This window comes from Syzygium oleosum, unplaced genomic scaffold, assembly GCF_021117445.2.
Source record: "Syzygium oleosum isolate NSW1041296 unplaced genomic scaffold, Sole_v2.1 Sole_v2.17, whole genome shotgun sequence".
Lineage (NCBI taxonomy): Eukaryota > Viridiplantae > Streptophyta > Magnoliopsida > Myrtales > Myrtaceae > Syzygium > Syzygium oleosum.
Window position 1 is genome coordinate 4499851 of NW_026607501.1, and position 26530 is coordinate 4526380.

At 38.4% G+C, this 26530-nt stretch overlaps 2 protein-coding genes and 1 long non-coding RNA gene across 5 annotated transcripts in view; 2 read left to right on the top strand and 1 right to left on the bottom strand.

Annotated features, from left to right (window-relative positions):
• Nucleotides 1–16794: 16794 nt before the first annotated feature.
• The window catches only part of LOC115662610 (uncharacterized), a 31855-nt gene continuing 22119 nt past the window's right edge, over nt 16795–26530 (top strand). Inside the window, exons 1-2 of the mRNA XM_056319310.1 lie at nt 16795–16972; nt 17111–17189. Of these exons, the coding sequence (XP_056175285.1) occupies nt 16795–16972; nt 17111–17189 (257 nt within the window). The remainder of the gene's footprint in view (nt 16973–17110; nt 17190–26530) is intronic.
• Nucleotides 17849–18442, top strand: LOC115676737 (uncharacterized). The gene is made up of 2 exons (XR_004005186.2): nt 17849–18042; nt 18127–18442. It is a non-coding gene; the product is annotated as an uncharacterized LOC115676737 (long non-coding RNA).
• Nucleotides 19791–25541, bottom strand: LOC130140249 (protein decapping 5-like). Of its 3 annotated transcripts, none has more exons than XM_056319198.1 (10): nt 24939–25541; nt 22675–22740; nt 22505–22567; nt 22343–22408; nt 22110–22175; nt 21937–21999; nt 21750–21815; nt 20266–20457; nt 20081–20179; nt 19791–19999 (listed from the first exon to the last, which is right to left on the bottom strand). In XM_056319198.1, exons 2-10 carry the CDS (start codon nt 22675–22677, stop codon nt 19853–19855), a joined length of 765 nt encoding a protein of 254 aa, XP_056175173.1. In that variant the 5' UTR covers nt 22678–22740; nt 24939–25541; the 3' UTR covers nt 19791–19852. The 3 variants fall into 3 exon arrangements, with proteins under 3 accessions (XP_056175173.1, XP_056175174.1, XP_056175172.1); XM_056319199.1 differs by having other exon boundaries at nt 19791–19981; nt 21750–21821; XM_056319197.1 differs by having other exon boundaries at nt 21750–21821.

Genomic DNA, 26530 nt, shown 5'->3' on the forward strand with positions numbered 1-26530 from the left:
GTGGTCCAATGAATGTGAGGGCTAGACATGGGGCTGTTTATTTTATCACATTTATTGATGATTATACTCGATTCGGATATGTCTATTTGATTTCTCATAAATCTGAGGCTTTTAGTTGCTTCAAGATATTTATGAACTTGGTGAAAAATCAATTAGATAAGAAAATAAAAGCATTGAGATCCGATCGAGGTCGAGAATATCTATCTGATGAGTTCAGAAATTTGTGTGATGAAAAGGGAATAGAAAGACAGTTGTCTATTCCCTATACTCCTCAACAAAATGGTGTTGCGGAAAGGAGAAACAGAACCCTACTAGAAATGGTTAGGTCCATGATGGCGCAGGCTAACTTACCAATCACCTTTTAGGGTGACGCTTTATTAACTGCTGCCTACATACTTAACCGTGTGCCTTCTAAATCAGTTATTTCCATTCCGTATGAGTTATGGACAAGTAGAAAACCCATTTTGAGTTTTCTGAAACCTTGGGGTTGTGCCGCTTATACACATGAATCTTCTCATAAGTATGGAAAATTAGGTCCTAGAGGTAAGAAGAGTATCTTCATAAGGTATTCGGAAACCTCAAAAGGATATGTATTTATAGGTGAGCAAGAAAGTGGGAGTATAACTGAATTTGAATCACGAGATGTCACATTCTTAGAGAATAAGTTTCCTAAGAAGGGCGAAATAGGTGAGAACTACTCACTATTTGAAACCTTGGATCCTGATAGTGAAATCGATAAAGTTCGTCCAAGTGGAAGCAATGTGAGAAGTGAGGAATTGAATTCGACTCAATCTCAATTGCAACCTTTTGATGAGACGATTCCGTCATTATCTAATCCAAGTGGGAGCATAATGGAGAATGATATACCACGTGTACAATCTCCCATACGGCGAACAAGTCGCAAAAGTATTCCCCGACGACGTTTTGACATTGAAGGGGAAACTTTCATGATCGCTCCACAAAATGAAGACGAGCCAAGGAATGTAAATGATGCTCTAAATTGCCCTAACAAAGAAAAATGGATGATTGCAATGAAAGAAGAAATGGAGTCAATGAAGTCAAACCATGTTTGGGAACTGGTTGATCTTCCAGAATGACGCAAAGCTATTGGGAATAAATGGGTTCTCAAAATAAAACGCAAATCCGATGGCTCAATAGAAAGATATAAGGCTCGCCTAGTGGCGAAAGGGTATAATCAATAGGAAGGAATTGATTATGAAGAAACATTCTCTCCTGTAGTGAGATTTACCTCAATTCGCCTTATTCTGGCAATAGTGACAAGCATGGATCTTGAATTACATCAAATGGATGTAAATACTGCTTTTCTAAATGGAGAATTAGAAGAAGAAATTTACATGGAGCAACTAGTTGGCTTCGTTGTGAAAGGCCAAGAACAAAAAGTATGTCAACTTCTAAGATCGATATATGGCCTTAAGCAGTCTTCGAGACAATGGTATATACGTTTTCATAATGCCATAGTGGCGTTTGATTTTACAATGATTGATGAAGATCATTGCGTGTATATCAAAAGATCCAAAGATCAATTTGTGATTTTATCATTATATGTTGATGATATACTGATTGCCGGAAGCAATATGGAGTTGGTTAATACTATTAAGAGTTGGTTATCGTCCAATTTTGAGATGAAAGATATGGGTGAGGCTGCATATATTCTTGGAGTTAAGATTTCAAGAGATCGTTCCAAGAGATTATTGTCTCTTTCGCAAGAGACTTATATAAATAAAGTTCTTGAACGATTTTGTATGCAAGACTGTAAACCCATGGATACTCCTATTGCAAAAGGTGAAGGATTGAGCCATAGGTTGTGTCCTAAGACTCCACAAGAGAAGGAACAAATGAAACGTGTTCCTTATGCTAGTGCTATTGGAAGTTTAATGTACGCTATGATGTGTACAAGACCTGACATATGTTTTGCAGTTGGGATGGTAAGTAGGTACCAATCCAATCCAGGTCAAGCACATTGGAAAGCCGTAAAAAGAATCATGAGGTATCTAAAGGGTACTGCTAATTATTCACTGAGTTATCAAGGCAAGGATCTGCGACTTGAAGGCTACTCAGATGCTGATTGGGGAGGAGATTTAGATGAAAGGAAATCTACCTCTGGTTTTGTTTACTTACTGAATAATGGCGCCATATCTTGGAGCAGTAAGAAACAAACATGTATAGCATTGTCCACGATGGAAGCTGAGTTCGTGGCGTTGTCAGGAGCAGTACAAGAAGGTGTTTGGCTTAAGAGATTTTTGGATCATTTAGGTGTTGCTAAGAATGCTGAAAACTCATTGTTAGTCAATAGTGATAGTCAAGCAGCGATAGCATACACCAAGGATCCGAAATATCATGGCAAGACCAAACATATAGATACCAAGTATAACTTTGTCAAGGATATGGTTGCACGAAAAGATGTGAACTTGCAGTACATATCTACGTATAGAATGATAGCAGATCCTATGACGAAGTCAATTCCAAGAGATGTTTTCTATGGTCATGTAAAATCTCTGGGACTACGTAGAAAGTGATGTACTGAATATTGTATTTTTCCCTGAGTGTTCACATTTAATGAAGTAGCTCTCTCATTATTAATGCCTATGAATTTATTTAATATTTATGCATCTTAATGCTTAATGCATTATATCGAGAAAGTATGTCTGACAGATGAGATTAGCCCACTTACACGGGTAATCGCCTCTATTTACTGTGCGATAAATAGAGATGAGACAATTTTTAGGCTTATTATCTAGGTGATAATCGAGAGCTCAAGCTTAAAATAAAAATGTTGCCTTAGCTAAGTGCCAAGATGAGGACATAACATTTACTATGTCCGAAAGTAAAATAACCCACATATTTTACTTTATCTGTCTTTGATGCCAGATGTGAGTTCTAATGGATTCTTTAGAGGAGTAGATACGTGAACTCAAGTTTAGACATTAGGTATGTCTGAACTATCATCTGTATGGTATTGAATGTATAGACATACGCTCCACGGGAAAGGAGTTAATACCGTAATACGTATTTCATACTACGTATGCATAAGACGACCGATAAGAGTGGCAAAAGTTTTTTGATCTCAACTTTATGCCGTGTGAGACTCTTGAGAATATGAGTTCCTCATTTAGTGCCCTCACGACTCTAACTTATTCTCAAAGTTTCTATTCAGTATTCGCTATCTTAGGATGTTGCCAATGGTCATTAATGATTCGATCTAATGGGGCATTTCTAGAAAAGCGAGCTGGACTGAAATAGAGAGATTGAAGAAAAGAGGAAGATCAATTTATTATGATGTCACATTCTATGTTTGTATTCACAGGTCGACCAATTATGATTTTAAGTAAATCATAGTTGTGAATACAATATACGAGATACTAAAAGAGATCAAAGGGGATATAAATGTGACTGATTGATCTAGGGGACTACATACTATATCTACTCGGAAAACGTTGTACCCAATTTTGAGCTGCTATGTATTCCTAACAGATGCATCGCAACGAGCTCTCGAAGTATGCTGGTCGCACGGATTATTTGCTAGTATGAATATTGAAAAGAAGAGAGAGTTAATGTTTAGCCCACCATGTGCGAGTGGGAGATGATGGATTTTCTTTGTGAATATGGGCCGCCCATGATGGGCTAACCCAGCCCATGAAAGAAAGTAACTGCACTTGGCAGTTATTGTCTAAAAAAATAAAAAGTGAGAACACATGTAAGAAGGAGTGTGTGGGTTGCATTTTTATTATTAGAAAACTCATTCTCACAAAAAGGACAAAGAAGAAGGAACTTTGTTCAACAATCTAAGGATTGTTCTCTCTCTCGAGGCTGCGATAAGTGCATTTAATCTGTGGCAAAGAGGTATGTTCGTTTATGTGATATACTTCGAACGATCAGTGATTCAAGTATAGAATGGGCACGTTTTTCCGCAATTTTTGTATTATGTTTAGGAATCTGTTTCCTTCAATCTACATGCTCATCATCCTCAGCAGAAAGATCATAACCATCTGCTATTGTCTTTAGGTGAGCTTCATTCTGCTTGCCAAGCTTATCCCACACTTCTTCCTTGTTAAATTTTATGTTCATTGCCACAAAAATCCAGGAGTTCCATACGTTGTATTCCCAGGTGAAGCTCTATCTTATTTGTTTTTACATCTTGCACATGCACACATCTAACATAGGAACCTCATGCTAGGATTCCTTCTCTCTTTTCTTAGGTTATGTTGGCAGCAGTATGGCGCTGGCTGAACTCGGACAACATGGGGCTCCTCCAGTCAGACTCTCCTCAGGAAAAGAGCTTCTCTGGTTCAGGATCATCGAGATTAGTGTTTTTAATAGGATTAAACTTATATAAGAGTACAAGTGTTCCGTGTTGATAGAATGCAGAAGGAGGAGGTCATTCTGTCGGCGCATTCAATGTTTATAACTTGGAAGGAGTTGAAGCAGTTGTTGCTACGGAAGAGGAAAAACAGAGTCCTGCTATATTACAGGTTGGACAATTGTACCTGAAACTTGATTTTTCTTCACCTTTCAAGTTTGGCTAATTATCAAATACCTGAAAGGCTCATCGTCTGGAAGGATCATAATGCTGAAGTTTCTTAGCCTGCTGCACCTTCTGTAGTAATTTTATCTGCCAAAGCTAACAGAAGTAACTCGAACATCTTCTCTGCTTGTTAAATTTCACTCTAGAAGCTTAAAGTTCAAAGAAGCGATTTTGACTAATTTTGGCATTGCTCCTTCACAAAAAGATTACTTTTCCCTTTTCTGTATTTAATCATTCTCACTATTCCTTTTTCAGATTGCAAATCTGTATTTAGCACGTAGGGCATGGACTTAAATAGACTGAAATGCGCATGGCCATAACTAGAGTATGATTGTTTCATGCCCATTTTCCTTGCCGATCCGTCCTGCTGCCTTTAAGCAAGGAGGGATTCCCCTAGTTGCCTGTTGCATCTCTGCCGCAGAACATGCTAATGTAAGCTCTTTTCATAACTGATTGAATAGGAGAAGAACACAAGTACTGCACTTATTGGCAGCTAGAAATTTTGCTACATGTTTTGTTCAGACAAAATTTCTTGGTTTATGCTCACTGATAAGATCTAAGTTCTCTGCACAAATGACATAAAATCGACAGGACCTTACTGCATTGTTGGTCTATAGAGACACTTATCCAGTCAAATGCAGCCCAACAATTCGTGGAAGCCTAATCTGGCATTCTTCTCTGCAAAGCCATTTGTTTTGATATATGGATCTTGTGGATATCATATGCCGTTTTACCTGAGCCTATACCAAAAGTATCTGTTTTGAAATAACAAATGAAGGAATATGAGAATGGTTGATGAACATTATATTGGTGCACTGTCGTTTGGCTTGTACCAGTGGTTTTTCTGGTTTAAGTTTTGGGGTATAATACACGAGTTTGCATTTATATGTCCAGTTGAGTCAGCTCAATGACCGCTCTACTTCAGTTAATGCAGACAGAGAAGATAAGTTTAAACAGGGTTATGCGCATGCTATTACGGCAGGTTCCGGTCACAGTTCGTTTTGATCATGGAACTCCCGAGGAAGATCTCGCGGAGGCCATTAATTTGGTGTATAACTCTCGACCCCGAGTCATTTGCTATATTGGCTGGCATAGGGGATGATGCAGTTTGGTGTCGCGAGCTGCGGCCTATTCGCTTAAAGGAAGGATAGGTCGATTAGTTCTCTGTTCACGTTGTCCGTCATTTGAATTTTTCCAGGGATTCCATTCAGTAATGGTAGATGGTCCGGCCGGTATATTCTGCTCTGGCCCTTGTTAAAATACTTAATCATGCAACCATGATGCATTGAAGTGCATCTTTATGCACATTATGAAGAAATACGAGTACGTAAATTCAGAAGAAAAAATAGTGAAAAATTTAGGTACGTAGAAATTCCTAAAATCCAACCAATATTGTGATGACCTAGTCTTTGGAGGCAAAATCTGTTTAAAGAACCTAGCAGCAGGCATAATTTGATGAGCTAAGGCAGTGAATCAATTTTTGGTCTGGCTATTGGGGTGTGGATCATACTTCTCAACGATTGGACAGCATGGGGTTCCCGCTTTCCGCTGAGCGGGAGGGGTCCGGGGGCCCATCCCGGCGCGGTTGTAAGGGGCAGCACCCTTAAAAGCTAGAAGGTTTTTTATATATTGAATTTGTGATTTATTAGTAGTTTGGTCTTGGGCCCATATATATATATATTCTTTCTCTTGTAATTGAGAAATGAAATAGAGATGTGCGATGTGCTAATTATAGTGGAATTCTCATATGGATATAATCCTAGTTCAAAAGTGAACCGAGATAAAACCTTGTGTCTCAAACTTCTCTTCATCGTTTTTACTCTTTCTTTTCTTTGTGTTTGTGTGGCGAATCCTAACATTGACATGATATTTGACATTGCCCACACCATTGATACCGCGGTCGTTAGGGGTGTCAATAAAACCCGGGCCGGTCCGGCCCGACCCGCGCCGACCCGGTCCGGCCCTAAAATTTGGGGTATTTTGGGGTCGGGCCTTAATCTTCTTCGAATATGGCCCTAAAATTTGGGGTTTCATTAGGGTTGGGTAGGGTCAGGCCGACCCATTAACACTCTGGGCTGGCCCATCTCCCTCTCTCAGACTCTTAGTCCGACTGAGTCAGTCGCCAATCGCCATCGCCATCGCCGTCGGACGCTCTCTCGCCTCGCCTCGCCTCGTCTGCTCTCGTCTCTACCCCCATCGATCATCTCTCTGCATCTTCGCTCGTCGCCGTCGCCGTTGCTCGAGGTCGGTCTCTCTCTCTCTCTCTCTCTCTCTCTCTCTCTCTCTCTCTCTCTCTCTCTAGCTCTGCAACGCCTCTGTTAGGGTTTGCCTCTGTTGTTGTCCTTTTTTGCTCCGCTTGCCCTAGCGTCCTCGATCTGCTCCCTTTTGCTCCGCGATCGCTTGCGCTCGCGAGCTCCCGCCCTTCCGTTCGCGCTCCGGCGAAGATTGCGGGGTCTCCTCGAGGACTCGGAGCGGTGGCCGGAGAGCGGTGGCGGGCGAAGCGAGAGTGAAATCTCCCACTGATGGGGAGAACGACGAGCTCAAGTTCCCCAACCAATGCTGCGCGAGGCATCGGGATGAGAATGTATGTTTTTCTGGGTCGTGGGTCTTGAGTGTGATGGTGTTCTTGTTTCCTCTTTTGCTTGGGTGAGATCTTATACTTGCGAGTCCTCGGTTCGAGAATGTATTTTTAGAAGCTGCAACTTGTTCTCGTCTTGAATTGGTTTCTTTTTTTTGGGTGGTTCTTTGGAATGAGAGGTCTTGACTGAGTCGGTTTTAGGTATTGTTTCATCAGTGTCTCCACATTTGATAAGTTTCTTGAACAATATTTGAACTTTCTGCTATTTTTTGGATTGTTACCTTCGTAGGAAACAATTGTGGCTAATTATGTGGATTGGCATTAGATGGGCATTGCCGACTAGTTTTGAGAATTAAAAAGATTTAGGTAGGTAACATATGAGGCTTGCTGACGAGTTTGCTCTTGGTGGCAGAAACTCGCAGCCAGTGATGATTGTTAATGCTAGGGATTGAGTGTAAGTGAGAAGGAGGGAGAGAGGGATTTCAACTAACTTTTAGTGGATCTGCATAATTTTAAGATTTTGACTAATGGTTTGGAGACTTATTTTGTGTTGAAGTTATTCAACTTTGGATCATGGATTCATGGGTAACTCTATATGCCATTATTTTCTTTGAGAGATTTGCATCATTTGATTGTAGAAGATACAGAGAATTTTAGCAGGGTGTTGAACTTTAGATTGACAGCTAAGAATATATTTTGATAATTAATTTAGGTTGCTAAGAATCATTGTTATGTCATCAAATACCAATTGAAGGCTAATATGTCACTAGCATTTGCAAATTGGTTCCATACATCCAGTTTAATCTAATATCTTGTGAGTTATGATTGCAAGAAAACAATATGGCATTTTGCTTTAATCTGGATGGATAGACATCAAGAATTGATTATGAATGATTTGCTTATGTCTAACCTGCCAGGCAGAGCCTTTTGGCTTAAGCAAAGGATTTGGAATTTCAAAAATTCAGTGCACATCTAAATTGTTCAAGTGATATCTGCAGGACTTTAATCACGATTACTGAGAATATTGCTTCATGGTTAAATAGTTTAGGTCTTTTGTGAATTTTCAATCTGTTCACAGCACTTGAAGAAGCATGGACATTGTTTTTTGTCTTTTTGCTGTGTCTAATAATTGTTAGGTCTATTTATTCATGAATGCGAGTTATAGTCCCTCTTACAACCTAAATGCCACAATTGTAGGTACTTCAAAGGACCCGAGCTGCTTGTTGATTTGCAGGACCATATCTAAACATCTATTGCTGGGTCTTTCATTTGTGTAGAATGGCAGGTTTTGTACACGACCCAAGTAACTCAAGAGGCCGCGAGGTGAAATGATTGTCGGGTTTTGGGGGCCTGGAAGCTGATTTAGTTGAATCCTGGAGCGAAAGGTGAAGGTCTTTTGAGATCGGCTTGTGGGTTTTGAACTTCTTTCTGCACAGAACTCCGTTCCTGTGTAATCCGCTTCTCGAAGACCATGGCCATTCGTACGCGTTAGAGGCAAAAGTTGAGCTATTTTCCAATAGTTGCAGGCTTTCAGAATAATTAGCGTAATCGGCTGCAATCTCTCGATTTTCTGCGTGTTATTAGAATAAATGGTTTTGATATTAAGTGCCTGACAACGTTAGTGCTGGGGTTCCCTCATTCCATTTGCCTGCACTTGAAGGGTAGTCTCGCAGGTATGAAGCATGAACCGTGTCAACTCAAACTTTAAGCTTTTGCCGAAATTGGCACAGCACTCAGGTTAAATTTTGTTTTGTTTTGCTTTTTCAAACTTGGGTTGGCTGGTTGGTTGATTTTGGCTTCACTGCTTGTGCTGCACAGTCTGAAGAAACTGGTGATACTCACTAGAATGAATTTAAAGTTAAAATTGTAGGTGAGAAAGGGCATCAGTTCCGATGGGCAGCTGTGCTCCGAATTTGTGCACTGTATGATGCCAGCAGGAAAGTCTTGTTGAATAAATTTATCAGGAAAGATGAAGTATTGGGAACTGGAAAATCGCTGGTATTTGATTCTCACTTGGTCGATATTGGGGAGCATGTAGTAAAAGAAAAGGTACCAATGGGTTTGAATGATCGTGAACCATGTCACGCCCGAAAAAAAAAAAACTATGTAGAAATTTTTCTTCATGAGAATTGTCTTCTGCCTTTTGATGTTACTATCTGCGCGAAAGCGAAAAAAAAAAAAATCAGCCCGAAAAAAAACCCGAAATCCGACCCGACCCGGCCCGGCCCTTGGGGGTGTACGGTGAACAGGATCTTGGGTGGGTCTGGGCGGGTCAAGCATGACCCTGTAGGTTTCGGGTCGGGTCGGGTATCAAGAAAGCCCAACCCGACCCGACCCATTGACACCCCTAGCGGTAGTTGATAGCGTGACTGTTTTCTCTAAAACAGGTATGAATTGTATTTCAGATGTTAACACTCGCTTTTACTCGAAGGCCAGTAGGATGAGAAGAATTTGTAGAAACCGTAGAGATACGAAGAAGAGAACCCATAAATGGGTGAAAGAGTGCGTGAGAAATTTAATTTGAGCCATAATTAGTTTTTGATTCATTTCATATTGAGTGCAACGGGGCCACGTGAGCAATTCCAAGTCACATCTGCAATAGTTAGCGAATCTCACATGATATGGAAATTCCATCAACGAGGCTCCCATTGAACCATAATTCTTAAAAGCTGTGTGGAATTTGATTTAACAACGAAAAGTTCGGGTACTCAATTGCACAATGAGCAAATATACAGCTATCATCGTTTTTATTTTATCAACATAGTCAACAACTTTAGGTGCGTACGACTCCGAAACTAGTACACTAATGATAAATTTACAAAAAACTAATTTAAAACCCTAAACTGGTATACATGTGACAATTTTACCCTCCGATAGTTTCCGTTTAATTTTACTGTCAAATTTTTGAATTGGATGACACGTGGCAGTTGATTAATGTACCGGTTTGGGGTTTTACTCTCTGTTTGTTACAAGTGTACATGTTTGTGATTTTTTGTAGTATTAATCTAATTTAACGGAGATAAATTTGTCACAAATATACTAATTTATGATTTTTGGTGGTCAAAAAATTAATTTGGGGTAAATTTATCACAAGTGTACAAGTTTTGGGTTTTTGGTGATAAAAAAATTAGTTTGTGGTAAATTTGTTGCAAGTGCACAAATTAAGGATTTTTTTTGTGGTATTGACCCTTTAGTTTATTCTTTTAAAACAAAATTTTAATCATCGAAGGTCTCATAATTTTCAAATTTAAGATAATTCTTATAGAAAAAAATATTAAATCAGTAAAATTTTTCGATCGGAACACAAAAGAAGAAAAAACAACAAGATTAATTTATCCACTTTGTTTTTTTTAATTATATTATTATTAATGAGGGCTAGGGTTATTTTGAACAGTAGAGAAGCAGGATGCGCAAACCGAAAGGGATAAGCCATGTCTGAAGGAAACATCTTTGTGAGTCAAGCCGCCGACAGCGCCGAGATAGAAGCTGTCGCCAACAAATGATTCAAGAGGCGAGCTCGAAACGTTGCCACAAGGCGTCAGCCATTGAAACGTCAACGGCACATTATTTACTTGTTTCTCTTATAGAACGCCGTGACTCGATGTTTTAAATTCATAAAAGTGGGAAATTTTTTTAAAAGTCCCATTCATGTGTTTTTTAGACAAATTTGATCAAATTTTAATTGGGCATAAGTTTTCCATCCGATGTTCTATTGACTCGATTTTCGCACCCTCAATAGGAAAAATGACTTATCTTGAATATATCGAGATGTAATTTTAAGTATAGTGTCACAAACTTTCCGTAGGTACAAAAATTGAGTCAATGAAAATAAGGACATAAAAGTTATCATTTTAGAAATTTTCCATCCGATGTATTTTCGAATTCATCAAATTGGGAGGTTTTTTAAAATATCATATTCATGTGTTTTTTAAACAAATTTGACGAAATTTTCTTTTAACGAAAATTCTCTTAAATTTTTTAAATATCATGTCTCGATTATTTTTAATTTTTCATTTGGTGAAATTCTGAGCGAATCGTAAATGTACAGTTACCTGAAGTTCTTAATAGAGCAAGACCATCTCGTACAAAAGGAAAACGACAGCCTAATACGCAGGTGAATTCATGAAGACTGTATGAATTGAAGTTGTGCGGAATTGGAGTTTCTATTCACGTTCCATCAAACTCTTGCATAGTTGTTCTCTGATGTGGGATCGGCAATCGATGAACTGAAGAAAAATCTTGAGATAAATAGGTAAATTTCGCTAAACTGCAGATAAAGTTTCAGTACGATATTTAGATATAATGAATATGTTATTTATGTAGACATTCCTTTTTGGCGTCACTGGAATCAACCTATCAAGAGGTAAAGGAGTTAGACCATAATATTTTATTATGGAGTGATTCTCTGTGAGGATTTTATCTGATGTGTCCATAATATGCAGTGCGAACACAAATTAACCGAGGAGAAGGCGACTAACTTTTTGAGGAGCTTGTCAAGTGCAAAGCTTCTCATGACCAGGCTTTAATGGTACCATGCTTCTACGCATATGTTCATTGTGATGTGCAATTTGAGAATAGTTGAAAAATTAAATATTTACTAGTAGATTGTTCTTGGCTTGTCCGATTACTTTCGCCTCATACCATTCGTCTACTTGAATAGATGCTTTCTCCAAATTGAAGGAGGAAAGCGAACATGACCATTCAAGTAAGATTAATATTCGCTCCTATTCTCTTCGGTCTCTTAGGGCTGAATCAAACTCACCCAATATATTATCGCTAAGTCTATTACTTGCTGATAACAGTAAAGAGTGCGGAGTCTCTGACATTATCATTTGCCGGCAAGATTTATAAACTGGAAGAGTACATGAATAAGAGGACCAAGTAATTTATTCGTTCGAAATGATTACATTTTTGGACTTGCTTTGTGCATGTTGACAATGATTGATACTTCCTTTTCAAAATGTTTCAGCCAAGTTGGTGGTGGAGGCTAGCAAACTTGTGCCATGGCTTCGGGCTCAGCCTTCCACCATGCCATAGTGTCTATCGTCATATATGCAATGTCACCAATAGACAATTCAAGAGGCGAGCTCAAAACGTCGCCAAGGGACGTCAGCCATTGAAACATCAACGACACACTATTTACTTGTTTCACCTGCGGAATGCTGTGACTCGATGTTTTAAATTCATAAAAATGGGAAATTTTTTTAAAAGTCACATTCATGGGTTTTTTAGACAAATTTGATCAAATTTTAATTGTGCATAAGTTTTCCATCCGATGTTCTATTGACTCGATTTTTGTACCTACAGGTACGAAAAGCCCGTGTGTGCAAAAATTGAGTCAATGGGAAAAAAGACTTATCTTGAATATGTCGAGATGTTATTTTAAGTATAGTGTCACGGACTTTCCGTAGGTACAAAAATCGAGTCAATGAAAATAAGGACGTAAAAGTTATCATTTTAGAATTTATCCATCCAATTACTTTCGCCTCATACCATTCGTCTACTTGAATAGATGCTTTCTCCAAATTGAAGGAGGAAAGCGAACATGACCATTCAAAGATTAATGTTCGCTCCTATTCTCTTCGGTCTCTTAGGGCTGAATCAAACTCACCCAATATATTATCGCTAAGTCTATTACTTGCTGATAACTGCAAAGAGTGCGGAGTCTCTGGTATTAGCATTTGCTGACAAGATTGGTAAACTGGAAGAGTACATGAATAAGAGGGCCAAGTAATTTATTCGTTCAAAATGATTTCATTTCTGGACTTGCTTTGTGCATGTTTCCAATGATTGATACTTCCTTTTCAAAATGTTTCAGCCAAGTTGGTGGTGGAGGCTAGCAAACTTGTGCCATGGCTTCGGGCTCAGCCTTCCACCATGCCATAGTGTCTATCGTCATATATGCAACGTCGCCAAGGGACGTCAGCCATTGAAACTTCAACGACACACTATTTACTTGTTTCACCTGCGGAATGCTGTGACTCGATGTTTTAAATTCATAAAAATGGGAAAATTTTTTAAAAGTCACATTCATGGGTTTTTTAGACAAATTTGATCAAATTTTAATTGTGCATAAGTTTTCCATCCGATGTTCTATTGACTCGATTTTTGTACCTACGGGTACGAAAAGCCCGTGTGTGCAAAAATTGAGTCAATGGGAAAAAAGACTTATCTTGAATATGTCGAGATGTTATTTTAAGTATAGTGTCACGAACTTTCCGTAGGTACAAAAATTGAGTCAATGAAAATAAGGACGTAAAAGTTATCATTTTAGAATTTATCCATCCAATTACTTTCGCCTCATACCATTCGTCTACTTGAATAGATGCTTTCTCCAAATTGAAGGAGGAAAGCGAACATGACCATTCAAAGATTAATGTTCGCTCCTATTCTCTTCGGTCTCTTAGGGCTGAATCAAACTCACCCAATATATTATCGCTAAGTCTATTACTTGCTGATAACTGCAAAGAGTGCGGAGTCTCTGGTATTAGCATTTGCTGACAAGATTGGTAAACTGGAAGAGTACATGAATAAGAGGGCCAAGTAATTTATTCGTTCAAAATGATTTCATTTCTGGACTTGCTTTGTGCATGTTTCCAATGATTGATACTTCCTTTTCAAAATGTTTCAGCCAAGTTGGTGGTGGAGGCTAGCAAACTTGTGCCATGGCTTCGGGCTCAGCCTTCCACCATGCCATAGTGTCTATCGTCATATATGCAATGTCGCCAAGGGACGTCAGCCATTGAAACATCAACGACACACTATTTACTTGTTTCACCTGCGGAATGCTGTGACTCGATGTTTTAATTCATAAAAGTGGGAAAATTTTTTAAAAGTCACATTCATGGGTTTTTTAGACAAGTTTGATCAAATTTTAATTGTGCATAAGTTTTCCATTCGATGTTCTATTGGCTCGATTTTTGTACCTATAGGTACGAAAAGCCCGTGTGTGCAAAAATTGAGTCAATGGGAAAAAGGACTTATCTTGAATATATCGAGATGTTATTTTAAGTATAGTGTCACGGACTTTCCGTAGATACAAAAATTGAGTCAATGAAAATAAAGACATAAAAGTTATCATTTTAGAATTTTTCCATCCAATTACTTTCGCCTCGTACCATTCGTCTACTTCAATAGATGCTTTCTCCAAATTGAAGGAGGAAAGCGAACATGACCATTCAAGTAAGATTAATATTCGCTCCTATTCTCTTCGGTCTCTTAGGGCTGAATCAAACTCACCCAATATATTATCGCTAAGTCTATTACTAGCTGATAACGGCAAAGAGTGCGGAGTCTCTGGCATTATCATTTGCCAGCAAGATTGATAACAGGAAGACTACATGAATAAGAGGGCCAAGGAATTTATTCATTCGAAATGATTACATTTCTGGACTTGCTTTGTGCATGTTGACAATGATTGATACTTCCTTTTCAAAATGTTTCAGCCAAGTTGGTGGTGGAGGCTAGCAAACTTGTGCCGTGGCTTCGGGCTCAGCCTTCCACCGTGCCATAGTGTCATATATGCAACGTCACCAATAGACAATTCAAGAGGTGAGCTCAAAACGTCGCTAAGGGACGTCAACCATTGAAACATCAACGACACACTATTTACTTGTTTCACTTGCGGAATGCTGTGACTCGATGTTTTAAATTCATAAAAGTGGGAAAATTTTTTAAAAATCACATTCATGGGTTTTTTAGACAAGTTTGATCAAATTTTAATTGTGCATAAGTTTTCCATCCGATGTTCTATTGACTCGATTTTTGTACCTACGAATACGAAAAGCCCGTGTGTGCAAAAATTGAGTCAATGTGCAAAAGGACTTATCTTGAATATATCGAGATGTTATTTTAAGTATAGTGTCACGGACTTCCCGTAGGTACAAAAATTGAGTCAATGAAAATAAGGACGTAAAAGTTATCATTTTAGAATTTTTCCATCCGATGTATTTTTGAATTCATCAAATTGGGAAATTTTTTAAAATGCTGAATTTTGGCTTCTTTCGTTTCTTGAAAAATGTGAAATTTTTGGGAAACGTTTTCCCTATAATCATTTTCGAGGAAACTGATAATATTTTTCGGTGTTCGGTTAAGACCTAACAATAAACTTAAAAATATTTTCCGTCATTTAGTATGGAAAATCCTAATTACACTCCTTTTAATAATTTTTTTAAAAAATAAAATTTTTAATTACTTGAATTTTGAATTTTTTAATATTTCTTTTTTTTCTTTTTTTTTTTCCTTTTCTTTCTTCCTCTGCTAGTCGCCAGCCACAGGCAAGGCAAGGCTCGGCCTTGCTCGAGTTCACTGGCCTTGGGCGAGCGAGGCCGAGCCTCGCTTGTGGCCGATTGCGAGCCGGCGACCGGCCGAGGAAGAAGAAAACAAAAAAGGAAAACAAGAAAATAAAAGAAAAAATAATTAAAAATTAGTTTTTTTAAATTAAAGAATAAAAGAAAAAATAAAAGTAAAAGTAAAATATGTTTGGCGAAAGAAAGTGAGGTGAAAGAAGATATGGAAAATGTGTTTCGCTTTTTCCGCTTTTGAAGTTGTTTTCAACGTTGGTGGAAAATATTTTCCTTGATTAATTTATTTTTCGTGAACTGAACGTCGAAAAATCTGAAAAAAGTTTTATTGAAACTTGTTTAACGTGAACAAACGGAGCCTTTATGAAGAATTATTTGTAATGAGTTTGAAAATTGTTGGTAGTCTTTGTTAATTAACGCATCTCATATCTATATAAGGAAGATTTCACAATCTTAATCAAAGAATTTCGTTCGAAATTTTTTTTGAATAGAATAATTATATATAACATGAGGATATTAGAGATTAAACTTTAGAGAATTGTAAATAAAATTTCTACAACATCGTAACTTTATTTTATTCTTTTAAATAAGAATTTCAATCATCGAATTTATTATAATATTCGAATTTTAGAGGACTTTCGTAAGAAAAATGGTAAGTAAACTTTGTTGATCTGGACACAAAAGAAGAAACAAGAAGATTGATTTATCCACCTTAGAGGAATGTTTTTTTGTTTTTTTTAAGGGTTAATACCATAATATCAACCTTACCCAAAAAAAATACCATAATATCAAGAAAAATCCCAAACTGGTATATCTATGATAAATTTATCCCCAACTAATTTTTTGACCATTAAAAACCCCAAACTGGTAAACCCGTGACAAATTTACTCTCCGTTAATTTCCGTTAAATCTTACCATAAAATTGCTAAGTTAGATGACACGTGACAGTTGAAAGGTATACCAATTTAGGATTTTACCCCTCCGTTTCTCACATGTTTACTAATTTGCTATTTTTCAATGGTATTAATCAAATTTAACGGAAGGTAAATTTGTCATAAGTGTACCCGGTTTGGGGTTTTTGGTGGTAAAAAAATCAATTTAAGGTAAATTTAAATTTGTTGCAAATACACCGGTCTAGGATTTTTAGTGGTCAAAAAATTAATTTGGGGTAAATTTATTATAAGTGTATCAATTTTGGATTTTTCGGGGAATTATCCCTTTTTTTTTAATCAACTTTATTATTAATGAGTGCTCAATTAGTGTTATTTCGAACACATACACATGTGAGAGTGAGCAAGGAGTCGGCAAGCTGAGGGAAAAGCCGAACCGAACGAATTCTTCCCAAAGCCATGTCCAGTTGTCCACCGGAAATGTCGCCGAGATTCAAGCTGCTGGCGACGCCGCCGAGAATCAAGCTGGCGACGTCGCCGATATTCGAGCTGCCGAAGATGCCGAGAATCAAGCCGGCAACATCGCCGCCGCAAGACTCCCCCCGCATGCTCATCAATAGCCTGGTATGGACGTCGTCGAGATTCAAGTCTTCGCTGAGTGAATCGTGAAATGTACAGTGAGATGCAGTCCACCGGAGAGGAAGATCCCGGCGACGAAGGCAACGGGCTATTGAAGAGGTGAGTCTCGATTGAAGTAATCTGTAATTTTTTGGTTCTTCGATTCGTGAAATCCGAGTGAATCGTCGTAAATGTACAGTGAGATGCAGTCCACGATGCCGGCGACGTCGCCAACAAGTTTTATTGAAGAGGAAGCGGTGAGTCTCGATTGAAGTAAATATGTAATTTTTTTTATTTTTCATTTCGTGAAATCTGGGTGAATCGTAAATGTACAGTGAGATACCGTCCACCGGAAAGGAGGAAAGCTTGACTTAGGCACTATACGCAGGTGAACTGTTGGGAGACTATCAATTGAAGTTGTGTGAAATGCGAGTTTCCATTCATGTATTGAAGAATTGTTTTGTAGCTTGTTCTCGGAATCGAGAGTGAACTGCGGAATTGCAGAATCAGCTTGAGCGAAATAGGTAAATTTCTGCAGTTTAGCTCGAGCGAAATAGGTAAATTTCGCTAAACTGCATGTTTCATTACAATGTTTTGGGATTACTCCGAAAGATGCTATGCAGTGCGAAAACAGATTCAGGGATGAGAGTGCAAAGTTGGACGAACTTCTTCTCAAGTACAAAGCTTCTTATGTGCAGGCTTTAGATGGTAACGTTATTTGGTTGTAGAACACCATGTTTCTACGCACGCACGCACTGCAAACATGTACAATATGCAATTTGTGAGAATGGTTGAAAAACTGAATGTTTCCCCGGTAAATTAGCTTGTTACATATGATGATCTTGGCTTGTGTGATTTACTTTCCCCTCATACCATTTGTCTACTTCCATAAATCCTTTCTCTAAGGAGAAGCAATATAAAGAGTCAAGTAAGATTAAGATTAATAATTACTCCTATTCTTTTCGATCTCTGAGCGTTGAATCAAACTCAGCTGATATATAATCCATAGTCTATTACTTACTGATAACAGGACAGGCTGAGGAGTCTCTCATATTATCAATTGCTGGTAAGATTGATCAAATAAAATAGGCCTTGGAAAAGAGGGACCAGGTAATCTATTCGAAATACATATTACATTTTTGGAGTTACTCTGTGCATGTTCACAGTGATTGACACTTTCTCTTCGAAATGCAGGATGATGATGTTTTAGCCAAGTTGGTGGTACAGTCTGCCAAACTTCTGCCAAGGCTTCGGGCTCAGGCTCCCCATGCAGGACGATTCGAAAGTAACGAATTAACTACTTGTTTGCTTGCTCTTTAAAGCAACAAGTCATATGGGCACCACTTTAATATGATCTTTGGAATTTTCCCTTTATTTTGCGGATATTGCTACAGCTATGGCTACTGGGAAGCTCTAGATATTATGATTTTATTCTGCTACAGTGTCGTTTCTGATAACTTATATGTGGCATCGAGGAGTTGTGCGTAACTAGTGTCAACTTACATCTTTATCTATTTAGTTAGACGATTAATAGCACTTTTTTGAAATGAAGAATGGATTTGCTGAAAGAGCACAAAACGAACCGCGCCAAATTCCAGGTGACTACAGCGTAAACACTGGCGCTGAGCTTTCTTGGCTTCGTATGTAAAGAATTTTTCCTCCTGCCGTCATTCCGAGTCGTCTTCTTTTTCTTTTGCTACGATTTAGATCATTGATTCCATGTGACGAGACAATGCTTGGACACTGCGAGAAAGTATAAATTTGTATCCCGTGGAAAAGGATGTTCATGCGGTGCTTTAAGATGAAATATTCGTCGAGATGTCTATGGATGTCTCTAACTGCATCCTGGATGCCGTGTCACATTAGTAAGTGATGGATTTTTCGACCCAAGAAAAGAAAGTCCTGGATTTATGTTGCTGGAAATATAAGGTGGTTAACGATCTGCTTGAGGGAATTCATCTGGTTACTGCAGCAGAGGCAATTTGTTTGGGCGTCAAGGCTGGTATTCATCCTTGGATTATCCATGACATTATTTCTAATGCCGCTGGAAATTCATCTGTGATTTCACTTCAGGCAATCATAAGTGATGTTGTTACCAGGCAGTCAAATCACACCTGTTCGCTGTCATTTTTCCGTTGTAATTCATGGCACGTTGCCCAGAAGATCACATCGGGGAGTCATTTTAAGCATCTCTTGAACTATCTTTAAAGGGTTGGGATCCTCTCAATTACTTGACTCAATCTAGGCATCCCGGATCATGCCATTGTACCTTGGAAAACAAATGTGTAAAAGACAATGACTCTTGCTTCCAATGTGCAACTTGTGAAGTTGTGCTTTCATGAAACAATAGCTCAAATCGAACCTAAGATGTCACTGTGTCCTAGTGGACTTTTATTGTACTTGTCTAGTTGTCTTTTCTTGAGCGTTAACTTTGAAAGCTATCATTAGTGTCTTTCGACTAGGTTTAGCACTAAGCGCCGAGCAACCGATGTTTCAAACATGAAACGACTGGTGAAACACTCACGAAGTTCCTGTCATACACGACTCACTCATTCACAATTCTCCTTCTGAGTACCTCCCAAGCTAAATTTTCTCACTCAACCATCTCAGGATAAATTTGGGATTTCCAGCCTGAAATTGCACTCTAGGAATCCTAAGCGCCGTCTCACTAAAATTTGATATAATGCCAAATAAACTTCCGATTTGCTGGTAAGATGTACTAGTCTTAAGGACCAATGACAATCATGCAACGAGATTCAGAGTCTGGCAGAAGGGGGGGATAAAAGGCTAACAAAATTTGCATATAACAATCCCTAGCTTAAGACTTCGCTCTATACCCCACAGCTAAGGGAAAAGAACAATCACCTGTGCAGAGCTCTAAATGTATGTGTCCAGTATTTGCAAGCATCCCTCAAGTTTCCTATGTGACATGACTCCAAGTAGGATCCGCCCGGCCTCTCCCTGCATTACCATTTTCTCTTCCGTTGGAAAAGACCTTTGAATTGCCACCAAGCCTCGATGTTCGGCTACAATGACTCCTTTGGCATACCTGGAAATACCCAAATGTCTGAGGACCAAGTCAAGAAAATGTTAGAAAATAACAAAAAACAAACATTGGATAATCACTAGAAATTAAATGAAGTGATACCTCCATATCCAACTTCCTTTGTTCAGATATTTTCGGCTTCCTTGGCGCAGGTGTACCGGTCGCAAGTGAGTAAAAAAAGTCATTCTTCACATAACCAGGCTACCATCCAAACAGGAAAAGACATCTCCATTTCAAAAGAAAGAATGAAAGAGAACCTGTAACTCTTTAAGCTCACTATGATTCACCTTCTTATCCAATTTCATTGCAGCATCTACATGCTCAGCATCCTCAGCAGGAAGATCACAACCATCTGCTTTCGTCTTTAGGTGAGCTTCGTTCTGCTTGCCAAGTTCACCCCACACTTCGTCCTTGTTAAATTTCTTGTTCATTGCCACGAAATCAAAATCCTTGGCATATTTGGCAGCCAAATGTGGAATCTGGAAATGAAAAGAGAACCCATAAAGATGTGCGATCAGACCCTAAGGAACGTTAAAAGACAGAGAGTGAAGGCAACGTGAGTATTCGCTGATCCGGCATGGATCCAAACTAACAAATGGTAATCCATGTAAAAGCACAATTCAAGATACAATCTTTTTCAGACTCGTATAAACAATTCATACATACATATCTCTTTTGCTGAATCTCTATGACATGGATCCTATTGTAAGATGATCCATACAGCCCCAATTAGTGAGAAACGGACCAAATGTTATTGTTGTTGCAGATGCATCCATCCATTTCGAGGGAGATTTTGAACAAAAAAGCTCGTATATAACAAAACCTCAAAAAGCAATATTATTGAACACTCAAAGAAGTAAAAAATTCTTTTACGTCCTCCAAATGTTTATATCAAAAACTACCCGTAGCTATTCCTTTTCTTTTCACAGTATCTTGATAGTGATGTACAAAATCACTAGAGAACTCAGATTTTAAATGGAATACCCCTGATAGCAACTTGCAGCAATATTTGCATGCCAAATGATTTACTCATCCAACTGATGACGAAATTTAATTATAATTTGACCTCTACTCTTCTAAATTACCAATTTTCACTTCTAGTTAGTGTTTTCTCCATTTTCTTTTATTTTCCAGCTTGTTTGCGATTGCAATCAATATTGTCAACCAGTTGGTCTATGTTTTTTACCTTGTATATTGTCTGTTCATAAAAATGATTACGATTACTAATTCGAATTTCTATTTTTTTAAACTCTTATGCAACAAAGTTTATATGTTTCAATTTAATTATTTTGTGAATTTCATGTGTATCGTCCAATTTCTTTTGGCTCGCAAGCTAATCATTTCTACACATTATTTGTGGTACTCTTCTTACTCATATATGGTACATTTGTTGGATATTCATCTTTAAGATTTTCATCATTTTGCTTTCCACATCTTTGAAACTAAACCTCTTTTTTGGGCTTTTAGTTTTAGGAAGTGCTGTCCACATTTTAGAGGTCATGTGTGTTACCCCTTTTTAGCTTTCTATATTGTTTGTTGCTTTCTACGTGCATCTTACTAATTGCTGCTAAGTTTCAAGACATTCATTAGAATCAGAAGAGGAAGTCATATCGCATCTTCTCCTTTTCCTTGAGCAATTCCTTTATTATGGTGATAACAATCAGTAGCAGCTCCAATCAACTACACAGCAGTGAAGAGCAAAAGCAGCATTGAACTCAAACTACTCATGTCATGGGGCTATACAAACAATTATGAAAAAAAAATGTGATACCTTCTTTCCTCTTCCCACTGAGATGCTCTTACTAGTTTGATGATGCTGCCTGCCAGCCCTATCTATCTGGAGCTACCCAGGAAATATAGAAGGCACAGAATCAAATATAATATGCAAACAGGTTTGAGGTGGAAAGGGAAAGTACGTGACAAATCTCAAACAAAAAGATATCTAGTATTAGTATTACCTTCTTTCCTCCTTTCCCTGAATTGCTTGTGATTTGGTTGGTTCTTGACTCGGCCTTAGTCATCTGGAACACGTGATAACATGGAATGAAAAGAATGAGCTGCACTTTTCTCTATCTCCAAATTAAGTGATAGTTGGCAGAAATGACAAGAACATTGAGAGGTATCTGTATACCCTGTTTTCCCTTTCCCATGGTTTGGTCTTAGAGATTGGAAGAGTCCAAGAATCAGCTCTGTTGATCTGATAGAAAGTTGATGGTGTAATAACAAGAAACATACAAGTATAAGGACACGCAAAGACGGCAAACAAAACCACTGGGCTTCTGTGGTTGGGGTGAAGACACCTTCAGGACCTACAACACGATGTTCTAAACGGTCATGAGAAAAAATTGGAAAAAGCCATTATACCCTCTTTATTCTTTCTGCCACCTTGCTCACAGCAACTCTCGGATTCTGTACATTAGATTGTCTCATCTGAACGTTAAACAAATAGATCTCAAGGCAAACCCATGAGTCTGATATAAAGAAAGAGAAGCTAAATTCAGAAAAGCTCATAGATAAAAGCTTTACCTTCTCTCCTTTTCCCTCTCCAAAAGCTTTATGATTGTTAGTGTACTGAGGAGCACCTTTATGCTGTAAGAGAGAGAGAAAGGCCTCTAGTTAATAGTAGTTATAGACACTCACATGCATTAGAAAACACATATAAGCATGTGACAATTTGCTCTGTGAATGTGTGATACCATCTTTCCTCTTTCTGCTGACTTGCTAGCAAAACTGTTATGATTCTGCAGATTGCCCTTATACGCCTGAAATAATGGATAAAGCCAAAGATTTTAAACTGTGAAGAGAACGAGAAGGCAATTTCAAGGCAAACAATATGGACTGGCAAGTTCACAGAAAGAAATATCTTTACTGTGCTTCCCTTTGCCGGACCATTAGCTTTATGACTGTTATTAGAGTCTAAAGTGGCGCTATTATGCTGATAAAAGGAAGCAGAGGAAGGAGCAGAGGCTCTATGAAAATCCAATTCTGAAAAAGAGATTTAGATATAACAAAGGCTGGATAGAGAAAAGAATGATAAGAATTAACAAACAGACATACGTTAGCTTTGCCCTCTCTATTATAGACACAATAAGGGTAATGTTTGAAAAGAATACCAGAAAGTTGCTTATTGAGAAAGTATGAGAGACACAACTCCAGAGATGCAGAGTAAAGGCATCTCTTTAAAAAGTTAGATACATCTACAACAGCTAAGCGAGAAACTGCAAAGCACATAATCTTCACCGGCTCATTTACATAAAATCTTTGGCTTCAATAAGCCAAAATGAGGTGGGAAGAGGGCGTAAGGACAGCTAAGGGAATGCAATCAAAACAGGGTAAAAGACGTCCATGAACATGATCTATAAAATGTGGGGGCTTCTTTTGGTTTCTATTTCCTTTTCAACCAGATTACAAATGTAACAGCCACTAAAGATGCAATATATTGTCAACTAAATCACTTTTTTGTTAGTGCAACCTATTCCAAAAAACCACTAGCGAGCATGTAAAACAAATAACTTTTGGAGGAAAAGATGTGTCAAGAAAAGTGAAGGCAGATAAAATTCAGAGTTTCAAAAGGTCCTCCGGCTGATCTAGAGAGCACAAGTCGTGCAATGAAGCATAATAAAACTAGATTCAGAACCCATCTTACTAGCCATGGACAAGTTTCCTCACTCACATAGATGCATCGTATTAGACCGAAATGACCACATGAAAGCTCCAATATATAGATGTTACAAATCTGAAATATATCACAACAGCAATTGACAAGAACGAGTAAAAATCGTAAGTTCATAAGGAGATAAAGCGCCTTTTTCTCCAGGAATGCAATATCACTTGACGGAGCAACTAGAAATTCAGGTGCTTCTTTTTTAATAAAGGAAAGAGGCAGTGAAGCAAGAGACCGAAAGAGTCTTTCAAAACTGAGGACAAAATGCGAAAATATAGTTTACTGGACAATAGTCAAAGCAAAACAAAAAAAATTTCTTTTTAGAAATAATACTGCTAGTATACTGGAAAAAATAGCCAAAAAGTTAAAAGTTGCCCCAATTAAATACTTGTCATGGACAAGACGTTATAAAGGATGAAAAGGAAAAATTAGTTCATTCAATTGAAACATTAAGACTCGCGATTGCTTGTAAAGGAATGGTGGACTGGAGTTTCCGGAAGATGAGCATAAACTAGACAGGTATTTAACAAGATAAAAGCCAAGTATTTAATCTCTATAGCTGAGAACAAGAGAGTAAATACAACTTTTGTTCTAGTCTAGTGTTTCAAAACATACTGGAGGGTGAAAAACACAATAATTACCTCCCGAACGATGCACCCAATTTTTGATATATTAACAAGAGATAACTGAAATTCCACATAACATAATTATATAATCATAATCCTCTGGCCTCAACTAAGCCACAAGCGAATAAAATCCAGATATAGCTTGTATCAAATAATGTGCTGAGGTTCATACATCATGTAAAACAGATACATGGATGTCATTCCGTAGCTCTCATATCTACCTCTATGCATAAGCTACTCTCTGCCACTGAATACCAGCACTTGCACCATAAAACGGGGGCAACAGCTCGGTGCATTCAAGGATTACTACTTTGATGTTTCAAAGTTTCTAGAAAAGTAAACTAGCTTCAGTGGTGCTATCTTATCTATTTTGCGAGAACAAACTTAGGTAGAATCAAGCCTTTGCCTATCGGGAGTTTACAGGAAGAGCAGCCCACAGAGTCCCACCTTTCTTTTGCTTGGTTCCCATTTTTTCTTTCAGGTGTGTTGAGGATGGGGGTTTAAAGGTGGATGATTATCACTTAGACCAGTAGTAGGTATAATCAATATGCATCCTTAGGTAATATCTAGTATTCGTCTTAAGCTAGTTTAAAACTATACAATATGCAAATTACTATTTTGAGAATCACAATATCACATATATGAACTGAGTCAATAGAGGAGGAAAAACCTTTTTGGTATGCGGTTTTGGAAGAGGCAAAATGGGTGCCTGAGCACCTGTTGGTTCCCTTGGCAGCGATCCAGAAGTCAAAGATTTAACGACCTCTTTATCTTCATGAGCACTTCTAGAAAAATGAGATGAAGAAAGTGGATGGGCGGCGGGCCCCGGTTTCAAAAATTTGACTAGGGGTCATCAGTGATGGCTTCAAATTCTCCATATGATTTGGACTGCCTGATTTATTCATACGCAACGTAGCTAGAGGCAAACTTTCTGGAGCCAACCCAGACCCTCAGACTAAGTTTGCTCCATGGATAACTTGAGGTATGGGGTTAACATTCAGACCAGCAGTACTAGAACACTTTGCCGCCGAAGACATTGACGTTATACTAGAATTCAACAAATCCTTTGCCACACTAGGCAATGTGTCTGAAATCAATAAAGCAGGATCCGATGGCAGATCCGAGGGAATCAAAATTGGTGTAGATGTCAAAGAATCCATGATAACAGGGGGCTTCAAAGAAGCAGATAATCCATAAGTTGCTGCAACACTCATTGTCAACGGATTTGTTACCGGATGTTGCATTGGTTGCTTAATATGATATGCAGCCAGACCGGGCGAAACTGCTGTTGAGGATAAGGGACTTCCCCTGTACTCCTACCAAATTCTTGCCCATGAAATAGCATGGGCTGACCAGCAGCAAGTGTATTTGTAGAAAGCAATGAACTGAATGATGTTAAGTTCTGCATGGGCTGATATGAAGAAAGACTCTGGTGGTCAGCCAACTTTGGAAGTCCTAAACTGGTGCTATTGGGTCTGCTGATTGTGGTGGCCTTTGGAGTGATTGCAGATGCAGATGAAGAGTGGAGGAAATAAGCCTGTATGAGAAGCTAATGCAACATGAATCGTTGGCTTGTTTCCATCTCAAGCACCAGATCAGAACATAAAGTTGAAACCTGTATGATGGCTGGATCATCTGGCAGGTCTGATGTAACCTCTTCTGGTTGAGACTCCGAAGATAAAATCTGCAATTCCCGCAACAGATGCACAAGCACGTTTGTTCCTCTCCTTTAGTCAGCCATGTGAATTTTAATACAAATATTGACATAAGTACATCAAAGAAATAGTTAGATCACCAAAACAAAGCTTCAGCATCTAGTAGTTACCAATGCTAGCATGATTCAGAATTACGAACTGCAATACTCCTGCGTTTATGAGCAACTATACTACAGGATAGTCAACAATACAATAAACGCTTTGCTTATATGCAATTCATGGATGGCAACTGTCCAAATATAAAGCCAACCTTTATGTCACTCCCCCTGAAATTTATGTACGGGAAAACTCTGTCATCAGGAAGGACCTGAGGACCATCCTTTCTGCGCCCTTCTGTTCCAAAAGATCTCACTGCAGTAAATGAATGGAGGATTCAGATGGTGGAATGACATTGGAAGTCTCTACCTGTCTACAATAACAAATATGCAGTCAAATGTTTCAAAAGCAACTCAAACCCGAAGCAACATGCAACAATAAGAACTAGAAACTTGCTGAAAGAAACAAAACGCACCAAGACCAATAAACAGATAAAATCATTGGATCTCAT

Bases quoted from the DNA above. Each gene is read 5' to 3' on its own strand.
- LOC130140249 (XM_056319197.1), bottom strand. The intron at 22,000-22,109 runs GTATACAGATAC...CACGTGTTCCAG, and splicing joins CATGGGAAAGGGAAAACAGG to ATGACTAAGGCCGAGTCAAG. The intron at 21,822-21,936 runs GTAATACTAATA...TTTCCTGGGTAG, and splicing joins CAGGGAAAGGAGGAAAGAAG to CTCCAGATAGATAGGGCTGG.